At 40.4% G+C, this 12,292-nt stretch overlaps 1 protein-coding gene across 1 annotated transcript in view; it reads right to left on the reverse strand.

Annotated features, from left to right (window-relative positions):
• Positions 1–4,368: 4,368 nt before the first annotated feature.
• LOC143804645 (uncharacterized) overlaps positions 4,369–12,292 on the reverse strand; it is a 41,247-nt gene continuing 33,323 nt past the window's right edge. The window contains exons 4-5 of the mRNA XM_077282926.1: positions 8,893–9,056; positions 4,369–8,813 (exon numbers count right to left, since the gene is read on the reverse strand). Of these exons, the coding sequence (XP_077139041.1) occupies positions 4,521–8,813; positions 8,893–9,056 (4,457 nt within the window). The 3' untranslated portion in view covers positions 4,369–4,520. The remainder of the gene's footprint in view (positions 8,814–8,892; positions 9,057–12,292) is intronic.

Raw genomic sequence — 12,292 nt, forward strand, 5'->3', positions numbered from 1 at the left:
CTGTAAGGGAAAAAGTATTAAAGGGGAAGAGATCATTTTAATCAGATAGGCCTTGCCCACAAAGGACAGTTGAAATGATTTCCAGGATTGTATTTCCTGTACAACCGCAGTGATGAAGGGTCGAACATTCAGTTTATAAATGTCAGTGGGGTTTGAGTGTAGGTAGACCTCAAGATAATGCAGGGAGTCTCTCCTCCACTGAAAGGGTAGACCACCGATTCTGAGGAGCTTTGAAGATAGCTAAACCATGAGATTTGTTGTAATTTATGCAAAATCCCGAAACTGCTCCAATCACGTTAAAGGCATCCATTATAGAAGGAATGGATTCCTTAGGGTTGGCTATCATGAGTAAAACATCATCAGCAGATGCCAATGTTTTAAGTGTATGGTGACCGATCCCAATACCCCCAAAAGGAAGGGATCATCTCCAGGTATCTCAGCAAAGGGTCCAGGGCAATATTAAATAACAGAGGTGACAGGGGACATCCCTGCCTCGTACCCCCAAAGATGGAAAAAGAGGTTGACTGAATACCATTAAGCCAAATTGAAGATTGGGGATTGGTGTAAATTGTCCTTACAAAGTTAAAAAAGGTAAAGCCAAACAATCTATACTTTAGGTTTCGAATGACGTGAAACCAAGACACTCGATTGAAGACTTTATCAGCATTAAGGCTGACCAGTATATGCTGCTTGGCCTTAGCCTGATGACTATGTGTAATGGCAGCCAATGTCGTTCTAATATTATAAGTGATAGACCGACCATGGACAAAACCCGTTTAAGATGAGGTGAGAATATCAGGAAGTATAGACTGAAGTCTATTAGCCATGATTTTGAGAAGCAATTTAAAATTAACGTTTAGGAGGGAGATCAGATGGTACGAGGCAGGGAGGAGCTGGTCCCTGCCTAGCTTTAGCAACAAAGATAAACAAGCTTCATTGAATCAGTCAGGCATAGAACCCGAATAATATGATTAAAAAGAAAAGTAAGGTGGGGAATGAGTAAAGGTTGTAACATTTTATAAAATTCAACTGAAAAACCCATCCGGGCCATGTTTTTTAAGCAACTTTGAAGACTTGATGACTGATCCCACCTCCCCAGGAGAAATTAGCTGATTTAAAATGTCATTTGAAGCATTTTTAATGTGGATTTGCAGTAAAATCTGCATTGAAAACCTTGTTAAAAATGTGTAAATAGGCCCTAAGTAAGAAAAGGTCATGCATACACATGTATCTCAACAATAGATCATGAGTTTTTTCCTTACTGTCTGTTATTTCAGAACTCCCATAAACTACAGTGGAGCCACAGGCTTAGCCACCTGTCTAATTCATATACTACTTTCAGAAGTACCAAATGTGTTAGGAGACCCCATTCTCCTGATGTATGAGACATCCACAGATGTCTACACTGGGCACCATGAGTACTTGGCATTCCCTGCTTCTCAGCTGCTGCCACTGGTCCTCTGTGTGTGGCTGCTCACATATTGTAAATCTGTCAGACAAGCATTTTTTGGTCCATATGATTGGCGGCTGCACAAAATGGCATCACGGGCCACATATTGCCCCAGGATCAGATGTTGTGCACCCCAGAGATAGATGATACACAACACATTTCCATATCAGGGATGTCCAGTGTAGGAAGACCCTTGTTTATGAAAGGTCTGTCAGAGACCGTCAACCCAAAAAGGATACTGTGATGCTAGTCACTACTCACGAACAAGCAGCCAGACTGCATAGTCAAGAGGTCCAAAGTCAAAAGCCAGGAGGGTATGTCATAGAAAGAGGGGTGAGACAAAGGCAAGGTTAGGTCACAGTCCGGGGTCACAATGCTAAGAAGGTAGCAAATTACGACAAAAGGGCTAAGCAAATACAAGGTCAAAGGCAAATTCTAGGTCATGCAACAAAGATCAGAATACAAGTAGACAAACACCTCTTGAGCAAAACTACAAGTGGCAGTAATCTAAGGCAGAGAGCTGGCTAAATAACTAGGTAATTACTACAAACATGAGACATGGATGGATCCCTGGCCCTGATTGGATGGCTAAACTGTCACTCAAGACTCTGACAACTCAGCATGCCCCAGCATCCGATTGGACAGCTGAGATGTCAATCACCATACTGACAGCTCTGCACGCCTCTGCTCTGCCTAGATTGAATGACAGAACTTGTAATTCACTTTGTCCAGAAACAATGATAGTTAGAATTGTAACAGATACCTTGGAAATACTTGAAGCTATCCACTCCATGTATTAGGTACCAGAGAAACCCCAGACTTATACCTTATAACTCCTATACAGAGATCTGGACTTATAGCGGGTCTCAGAATGCAGGAAGTTTAGGAGGGTGCAGTACCACCTCACTGGTCACAGAAGGGAGTTGAATACTCCTGATGAGCTGCTGGACAACACACACTCATTGTGCTTGCATGGGCGGCACCACAGGTCCCAGCCATTCTAGTATCCAGAACATACTAGTATCCCTTGCTGTCTCCTCCAGCGCTCGCATGATGACCTTGTTGAAGGAAGAACTTGATCCAGCTTCTGATCCACACTTCAAAGACACGTGGTTTAAAATCCTGAAGTTTTTATTTCCGGAAGAGTTAAAAATCAATAGAGAAAATAAAAAATACAAATATAGGAAAGAAAATCCTCTGTGATTGAGGAGCATTAGGGGGGACAAAAAAAAAATGAGGCCACCAGACGCGTTTCGAACGCAAGTGGGTTCTTAGACTTGCTTTAAACCAATATTTTTAATGGTATGTCACTATGATGGAGAAGGACAAGAGCCGGGTAAAAGTCAGAAATGAGGTCTATGGCTTTTACGAATCACATCTACTTTCTCCCAAAAAGGTGAGAGTAGCCTACATGACCAAAAAATGTGTATCAGGTCACCTCCTCCGCGCATCTCTAACACATGGGGCTTGCATTTGGGATAATAGAATGTAATCGAGTAGTGGCTCTATACTATCAAGATAGTCATTTATATCCGGCTTCATGGAAGCGGGAGCTGATAGAGGATTTGTGCTGCCACTGGTCCTTTTACTACATTTTACATATTATTTTTAACCTAACAACTTAATTTTACCTTTAATGCAGTACTATTATAATAGAAATAAGACTCCATCACCTTTTTTATTCTTTATTTGTTCCTTGACCTCCTTTACATTACTTATACACAGTGTAAAGAATACATCATAGCTTATTTTTGATATATTTATACTAAAAGGTTGGCTTACCGTAATTGATCCACTTAAAATATATGTGTCACATAGCACAGTACAGCATAAACACATAGTACATATTGGATATTACACTTGATATTGCACAATAACATCTTGTGATTTTATAGTTATACATCTTTTCCTAATTGAATTATAAAGTTACATATTATTGGTTTATGATGGTTGTATTCATGGTTATGTTTGACTTGACAACAATGGCCATGACAAAGAACAAGGTAAAGTACTAAATAACAGTATCACGTATGCTATATTTATGCAAAAAATTTACAGCGCTGCTATATAGTCAAAAAGAGTATAAAGTTAAAAGTACTAAAGAATAACCCCTTCAAACAACTGGCAGGTTTAAGAGTTTAGGTGGTGAACAATCCGCATGGGATCAATTACATTTCTGTAGTTCCCCATTAACAATAATAATAATAAATTAAGATACAAAGTACACACATATACTGAAAACAGAATACTCCAACTAGCAATCCCCATGTTACTAAATTTCATCTCCTGGATGTAGTAAATATAAGTGACCTATCACACATTCGTCTGAGGACATCTGACCTATCTGGTCATCAATATCAGATCTGGGGGAGTTCAATAACCCCCCCATCACCACCGATCAGCTATTACCAGCTCCTGCAGCTGTTTCCTGTAAGCAATGTATGAAGCAGTACACCACAGTTCCATCACATTTTATAGTGGCAAGTACTCCTGATTAGCTACTATTCAAATGAATAGCTTCATACACTGTATACACTGCTGCCGTGACTGGTAACAACTGATGGGTAAGAATCAGGCCCTCACCAATCTTATACTGCCGACCTATCCCAAGGGTAGGTTATTAATATTATACTAGTTGAAAAACCCTTTCAGAATATTACTTTTAGTAAATTTTCATTACATAAATGTGGCAAATAAACTGACTGTACAATTATTCATACAAAATTAACCCCACATAATAAAACTGACTGTAAAGGTTTGTGCTTTAAATTATAAATTTAAAATACAATTCCCAAATGTCCCAAGATATCATTTTCATAATTATAGTGAAATCTCAAAAAAATGGCTATATATTTCGGTAAATCAAACTTGAATTTTTTTCTTATTTAATTATTGTATTATATTCAAAATGTGATTTGTATCTCTATTCGTTTGGCTAACATGGATTTGTCCACTTTTATTTTTTTTTAATACGGCACTTCAATTGTTGTTGTTTTGGTTGTTTTGGGTTTTTTTTTTTGTTAGATTGTTTGTTATTCAGGCACAAAAATGTAAATCTATGTGAGCGATATTATGAAGTGCTTAGACGTGGAGGTGACAAATCAAAGCCAACATCAGGTAATGAAAATGTATCATTGAGAAAAGAAGAGAATTTTGATTGAGAAATGTCCCTTCTCTTTGGTGAGTTAAGGTCTATGTCAATATTCGCAGGAGGCACACTAACGTTTATGTCATCTCCTGGTTCTTCTGTTTGACCATGAAAAGGCTTTTTCCACTTAGGAGCATTCATTTGTACAGAAGGCAAATTTACATCATAAGAAGCGTCATCATTTTGGTACATTTGCAGCCTAGGTGGTGAAGCGTTAATGTCACCTCTTACTTGTGGAATGTCAACATCAAAACCTGGCCCTTCTGTTTTGCCAGGGAAAGGCTTCTTCCACTTTGGTTCATTCATATGTACAGAAGGAAGATCGACATCTATGTCCACATCATCTAGCCCATCACTATTCAACCTTGGAGCAGACATACTCACATCTGGCATGGTCGGGGTTTTTATTTTTGGTGCTTTGATGTTTGCCGATGGTAAGCCTGTGCTGAATTTTGGTGCCTTTATTTGTGGTTGAGATATCTCAAGACCGGGTACTTTCACTTGGCCATCAGGTATGTCAAATTTCGGACCTGATATTTTAGCAGAAGGTAATGAAATATTTCCTTCTGAGGGTTCTAAGCTAATTTTTGGTGCCTTTGCTTGAACATTGGGCATAGTAACTCCACTTTCCAGCTCTGGTACTCTAATTTTAAAATCTGCATCTTTTCCTTTAAATTTTGGAGGTTGGATGCTGGCACTTGGTAAGTTTGCATTCAATTCTGGAGTTTTTAGCTGAACACTACCCCCTGGCAAAGAGGCATCAGGTTTCTTCATTTTGAAATCAATATCTTCTCTAGATTTTCCAAATGTTGGCATTTTAAACTTTGGCATAGTCATCTTCTTCTCAGATGACTTAAGAGTGACATTTGGTACACTAGCATTCATGTTTGGCAAAGTTGCTCTTCCTTGGAAATTTGGAGGTGAAACATCATACTTAGCAGACTCTAGGCCTAAATCAACATCAGGAAAACTTGGTTTAGTGTGAAAGATACGCAAAGTTGGAAACTTAAATTTTGATTCTTTGGTTTCAAAGCGTGGTGCCTGTAACTGTGGACCATCACCTGACATATTAACTGAGGGCATTTTAAATTTGGGTGGGTTAATTTTTTGCTCAGTTCCCTTCAAATTAATTTGAGGAGCATTTATTTCTGCTTGAGGAGCCTGAAATGACCCATCTACTTGAACCTCTGGAGTTTTTACATTTGGTCCTTTCATTTGGAAGGTAGGCATTTTAAGTTTGTGGTCAGGTCCTTTTACATCAATCTGTGGAACATTTATATCCATTTTTGGTACATTGAAAGATCCACTAGTGTCTACATCAGGTGTTTGCAAATGTGGACCTGTCATTTGGATTGAAGGCATTTTAAATTTTGGAGCTTTTACTTGTAGTTCTGGGCCTTTAGCATCAATATTTGGTGCCTTTATATCCATATTTGGAGGCTTTAAAGACCCACCAACTTCTAAATCAGGCGATTCAAAATTTGGACCAGATGATTGAAATGAAGGTAATTGAATTGATGGCATTTTGAATTTTGGAGCATTAATCTTTGTGTCAGGGCCTTTCACATCAAGTTTGGGACCATCAAAATCTACTTTTGGTGTGTTTAAGGAGCCACCAATGTCTACATCAGGTGCTTGTACATTTGGGCCTGACATTTTAATATTTGGCATTTTAAATGTTGGGGATTTTACTTGTGCATCTAAACCTTTAACATTAATGTTGGGGGCATTCAGATCAACTTTTGGAGGTTTTAGGGATCCATCAACTTCTATTTCAGGGGCTTCAATCTTAGGACCAGACATCTGGAATGAGGGCATTTGAAATTTAGGTGTATTTATATTTGCATCTGGAGCTTTAACATTAATGTCAGGTGAATTAATATCTACCTGTGGACCCTTCAATGATCCATCCATCTTTAAATCAGGCATTTTTAAGTTTGGGCTTTTCATCTGAAAAGAGGGAAAATTAAATGTGGGTTTTTTAAACTTTGGAACACTTAAATCTGCTTCAGGGCCTTTTAAGTTTACTTGTGGTGCATTTAAATCTACTTTTGGAGCAGACAAAGATGCATCGATACCTACATCAGGAGTCCGAATGTTTGGCCCAGATATTTCAGGTCCCTTAACATTGAATGAGGGCAACTTGAATTTGGGACCCTTTATATCTGGAAGGTCAATATCTACATCTGGGCCTGTAAGATCTCCCTTTATTTTTGGAACTGACACATTTACATTAGGGGCATTTAGATCTGCATTTAAAGCTCCAGTTTTGACTTGCGGAGTTTTCAAATTTAGCTCAGCATCAGGTAGACTTTTTTTGCTGCTGAATAGGTTAAAAGAAGGCATCTTAAATTTTGATTTTGTTTCTAGTTTTGGGACCTCGAGATTAACATCTGGAGTATTTAATGTTGGCATTTTTATGGCACCTTCTGGGCTCTTAAGCTGAGGAGTCTTTACATCCAATTTAGGAAGATCAATATTAACATCTGGAGTCTTTAATTTGGGCATCTTTAAGTCTGCTCTTGGAAGGTCCACATTAACTTCTGGACCTTTTAATTCTGGAAGATTTAAATCTGCTTTGGGAATATCAACATTTATACCTGGGGATTTAAGTTTGGGAGCTTTTATGTCTAATTTGGGCAAATCAAAATTTACATCTGGAATTTTCATTTTTGGAGGTTTTATATCAGCAGTTGGTAGGTCAACACTGACATCTGGACCCTGAAGCTTGGGAATGTTTAAATCTGCTTTTGGAACTTTTATGTCTACTTCTGGACCTTTTAGTTTTGGGATTTTGATATCAGCTTTTGGAAGATCAACATTGATTTCTGGTTTCTTGAGTTTGAGACTTTGAGGCATTTCAAGATCAACATCAGGAAGTCCCATATTTACATTGGGAAATTTAAGATGAGGAGCTTTTATATCAGCATTGGGAAGATCAACATCAACATTTGGACCTTTGAAGTTTGGTGCTTTGATATCAGCTTTAGGAAGGTCAATGTTAACATCTTGACCCTTCAACTTTGGCAATTGTAAATCTGCTTTTGGAAGATCAACATTTAACTCTGGGAATTTCATCTTTGGCAAGTTTATGTTGGGTTTTGGCATGTCAAACTTCATATCTGGAAATTTAGGACCTCTAAAATTACCTTTTGGTAGGTCAACATTAATTCCAGGCCCTTTAACCTGAGGGCTATTTAAGCTAACATCAGGGAGGTCAGCACTGAGATCTGGGCCATTTAATTTGGGAATTTTGACATCTGTTTTAGGAAGGTCAATATTCACGTCTGGACCTTTCAGTTTTGGAATGTTTATGTCTGCTTTAGGGACATCAAAGCTGACGTCAGGCAACTTTCCTACTTTCATATCCATTTTTGGAAGATCTACATTAAAGTCTGGTGCCTTGATTTTAGGAGCCTCTAGGTTAATTTTGGGAACGTTCATATTCATGTCTGGACTTCTGAGGTTTGGAAGGTCAACATTTACCTGTGGACTTTTGAATTTTGGGCCTTGTATATCTGCTTTAGGGAGAGACATATTCAAACTAGGGCCTTGGACATTTGGCAGATCAGCATCAAGGTCAGGAACATTGACAGATCCAGATAGTTTTGGAACATTAAAGTCCCCATCTCGATCAGACTTTTTAGAACTGAAAATGTTTAGTGAAGGAGCTTTAAACTTTGGCCCTTTGATGTTCATGGGATTAATGTTTACATCAGGACTATTCCATTTGCCTGAAGCACTTGGTGTTGTAAGATCCATTTCTGGAAAATTTGTTCTACCATCTACCTCTATATTAGGAAACTCCACATTTGGAGCTCTCAGATCCACATCAACATCTGGAACACCATTTTGTCTCATATTAAATGAAGGTGCTTTCAAGTCTGCTTCTATATTAGGGGCATTTATTTTTGGTCCTGAAACATGAACAGATGGCATTTGATAGCCTGGAAAACTCCCTTTAGCATTGATTCTTGGTGCTTTGATCTGTACATCATGGTTTTGGTTTACATTTGGAGCATTGAAATCTGGATATGGAATTTCAGAAATCTGTGATGATGAACCAAATGCACTCAATTTGTAGTCTGTCATTGATGGTTTATATTGTCCTTCTCTAATGCCTGGTTTGGACAAATCTTGCATAGAGACTGAACCTTTAAGGTATCTGCGAATCTTGCTGTTGAAGAGTTCATCATATGCTGAAGTATTCACAGCCTATAAAAATTAAAATAAATGTTAATGTTACGCTGGTGGAATTTGTGTATTATGTCAGATTAGTTTGAGGCTTACTCACCACGTTATCTGTTCTTAGAGATTGTGCACTGACTTGAGGCAGTGTTTCGTTTTTTGTATGCAGCTGCAGACTAGTTTTGTAGGGCTCTGTAGCTTTCAAAATATCTAGAACTTCTCCTTTGTGAAGGTTATCAAAATATATGGTGGCCCCAAGAAGCTCATCTCCTGAATAAAAATATGGATGCTCGGTTAAAACTTGAACTGAGTTATTATATCTATGTAGGTAATTATATAACACCTTCATTCAACTATATAAAGCATGTAATGCAGGATCAAGATACTGATCCATGGCATAACATCTTGCTATATGCACATAGTCCTTCCACATTCCCTTCCATTCTTTGTTGTAGAGAAGGGTAGTAATAAACTGTAAGGGTATGTTCACATGGATGCGCTTTTGGTGCGTTTTATTTTATTTGTAAATTTTAGCTGCGTTTTGCAGTACCAGTATGTCTATGAGATTCCAGAAATCTCATGCACACAACTGGGTTTTTTCATGACCTCTACAGACTGGATGTACTATACATCTTGTAGAAAACTTGGCACTCAGGTAGACGTTGTACACAGATAATGTGCATGTGCTGCTAATCCTGAGCGCTCGCTTCTGCCTGTAACCCTGTGCACACTGCAATTTTTTGACTGATGAACGTCATTGTAGGACCGAAACGTCTTCTTTATTTCTGGATTGCCTGCACACAATAAAATTATCTGCTTACAACATTTACCTGAGTGCCTAGTTTTCTACAAGATTTACATGGGATGGGATCCTCCCTGGGCACCATCCACTGGAGTGCCGTAATTACCAATTTGGATGTACTACACATTGAAATTCTATTTAATGGGAAGCTGTCACCAGGTCTTTATATGTAATCCGAGAGCAGTATGACGGAGAGGTAGATACCCTGATTCCAGCGATGTGTCACTTACTAAACTGCTTGCTGCTGAGTCGCCCACCAGGGCAATGGAGATACTTAGCACCGGGTCCGGTCGCTTAAAGGGGATGTCGCGGGGGCTGCGACCCAGTCCGTGGCCCTTGGACTCACTGTAAAAAGGGGAAGGGTCTTTAAAGGGAATTGTGATAAAGTCTGTCATGACGCCACCTGTGGTGTTCGGTCAATAGGGGGACCGACACTGCTTTAAAGGGGTCCTTTGAGGGATGTTGTCGCAGCAATGATGGCAACGCTTCCCACAGGTGAAGCGGGGTCCCCAAGGGTCCTAAGGTGTGTGGCAAGGTGGTGAATGCCGACGAATAAGTGGAGGACACAAGTTGTAAAGTCTTTACCTGGTTTACTGTAGATGTAGCAGGCCTCAGTACCAGGTACAGGTGTAGTTAGGGTCCGGCCAGCTTGGAGGCAATTGGGGAATCCCTCTCCCAGGTTAGGTCCGTAAGCCTTTCCAACTAGGGCTGTCCTATGAGGTCCCTGCTGCTTGAAGCTGTTTAGCAAAGTCCTCTTTTCCTCCTGTCCTAATACAGGTACCTGCATGACGGGCAACTTGAGCCGTTTTATAGGGACTCTATCATGCCCCAGGCTCTTCAGGTGCTGCTGCGTCTCAGGTGTGGTGTGGGCCAATCACATAAAGTTCTTAGTCCTCCGGCTCTGCCAAGTGTCCTACAGTTCCACTAAGGCCTCGGGCTCCCGGTACCCGGCTTCTGCGCTCTGGCTCTGAGGGTGTCCTGCCACTGTTCCATTGCTGAACCCTATTCCACTCCTGTGCGCCTTTCCTCTGTGCTCCACTGCACTTCACCCTTCAGGTTCTCTATCCTTTCCTGGAGCTGCAGCACTTCACTGCCTGCACGGCTCCGCATCTCTCCTAGACGGCTGCTCTCCTTGGTCTCCCTGGACCAACTCTCTAACTCCTCCTCCAGGCCAGAACACATAAAGTTGGGGGACGCTCCCCTGAATCCGGGTTCAGAGCTCCCCCTTCTGGCCTGGATTCAGAATGTGGTGCATGTGTGTGCTTACCTGGTAAAGAGAACCCCATTGCCTCCAAGCATGATATCGCCCTCCCAAAAAGGAAGGCAGCATCACTGTAACAACCGGTCCCCTGGGGTGTTACACTGCCACTTTAATAAAATTACTTTTTTCTCTGGTGCAGACCTTCTAATTCTCTGAATGCTGAGCTCTGTAAAACCCAGTGTACTCCACTAATTAGCAGCTTTCTGTGAACATTTTACATTGACAGAAAACGTCTATTCACTGCTGGGGGGGGGGGGGTTACACAGAACAGGAGGACTTCATGACATGAGACAACTAGTCCTCTACTGATAATCTCATACTGATAAAACACTGATTTTATGGAAACTTCAACAAGCAGCCCAGTAAGTGACACATCACTGCTCTCAGATTACATAGCAACAATCTGCTGGCAGATTCATTTTCAATTAAACCTGTTACAAAAATGATTTTTAGCTTATTTTATAAATAATATAATAAAAGTTCCAAACTCTGGCATTTTGTATGGCGTGAAAAACTATCCTAGCCCTATATAAGGATGTGACATACTCCCATGTGATCTATTCATTCCCTATAGGGCTGCTATAGGGCTGCAGAGCGCTGCATACTTAAATTCCATAAAGAATAAATAGAGTGGCAGCCTGGCATCCAACCTGCCATCCCATTTTGTTACGGGGATAAAAGTTTCCCGCTGGGGGTAAAAATTCCTCATTTTGTTAATCGGTGCAGTATATGTCTCAGTTGTGAAATACACATGGATCAGCAAGTCAAGATCTATCCTGTGGATAGGTAATAACTTGTTTTCACTGGACAACCCCTTTAAGATATTGCCCTCCTGGGTGCACTTCCAGGGACCAATGGAATACTTATAGGTTTTTACAAACAAAGTAATGGTCAATGTTTAATTGTAGTATTTTATAAACTATATTTAATTATTGCTATAAGTATAGAAATGTACATACTATATATTTTTTTTTAGTCGGCCACAAAATACTTACTAAGGCCTGTTTCACACGTCAGTGACTCCGGTACGTGTGGTGACAGTTTCCTCATGTACCGGAGACACTGACACACATAGACACATTAAAATTAATGTGTCTCTGCACATGTCAGTGATTTTTCGCAGACCGTGTGTCCGTGTGCAAAACACGGAGACATGTCTACGTTTCTCCAGCAGCACGGCCCGCAAAGCGTCCCGCACACGTGCACACAGAGAACAGTGTGCACTCTCCTCCGTGTGCACGTACCGCCGCAGGAGAAACAGCACTAGAGTTAAGCGCTGTCCCCTGCTTTTGGTGCTGAAGCTGGCATTCATTCCTTCTCCCCAGTAGCGTTCGCTGGAGAGAAGGAATGAAAAATCAAGGTTTTTTTATTTTTTTATGTTTAAAATAAAGTTCGTGGTCACCTCCCGCCTCCCACCCCCTGTGCGCCCGCCCGCTAGGGGTG

Source organism: Ranitomeya variabilis, chromosome 2 (assembly GCF_051348905.1).
Source record: "Ranitomeya variabilis isolate aRanVar5 chromosome 2, aRanVar5.hap1, whole genome shotgun sequence".
Lineage (NCBI taxonomy): Eukaryota > Metazoa > Chordata > Amphibia > Anura > Dendrobatidae > Ranitomeya > Ranitomeya variabilis.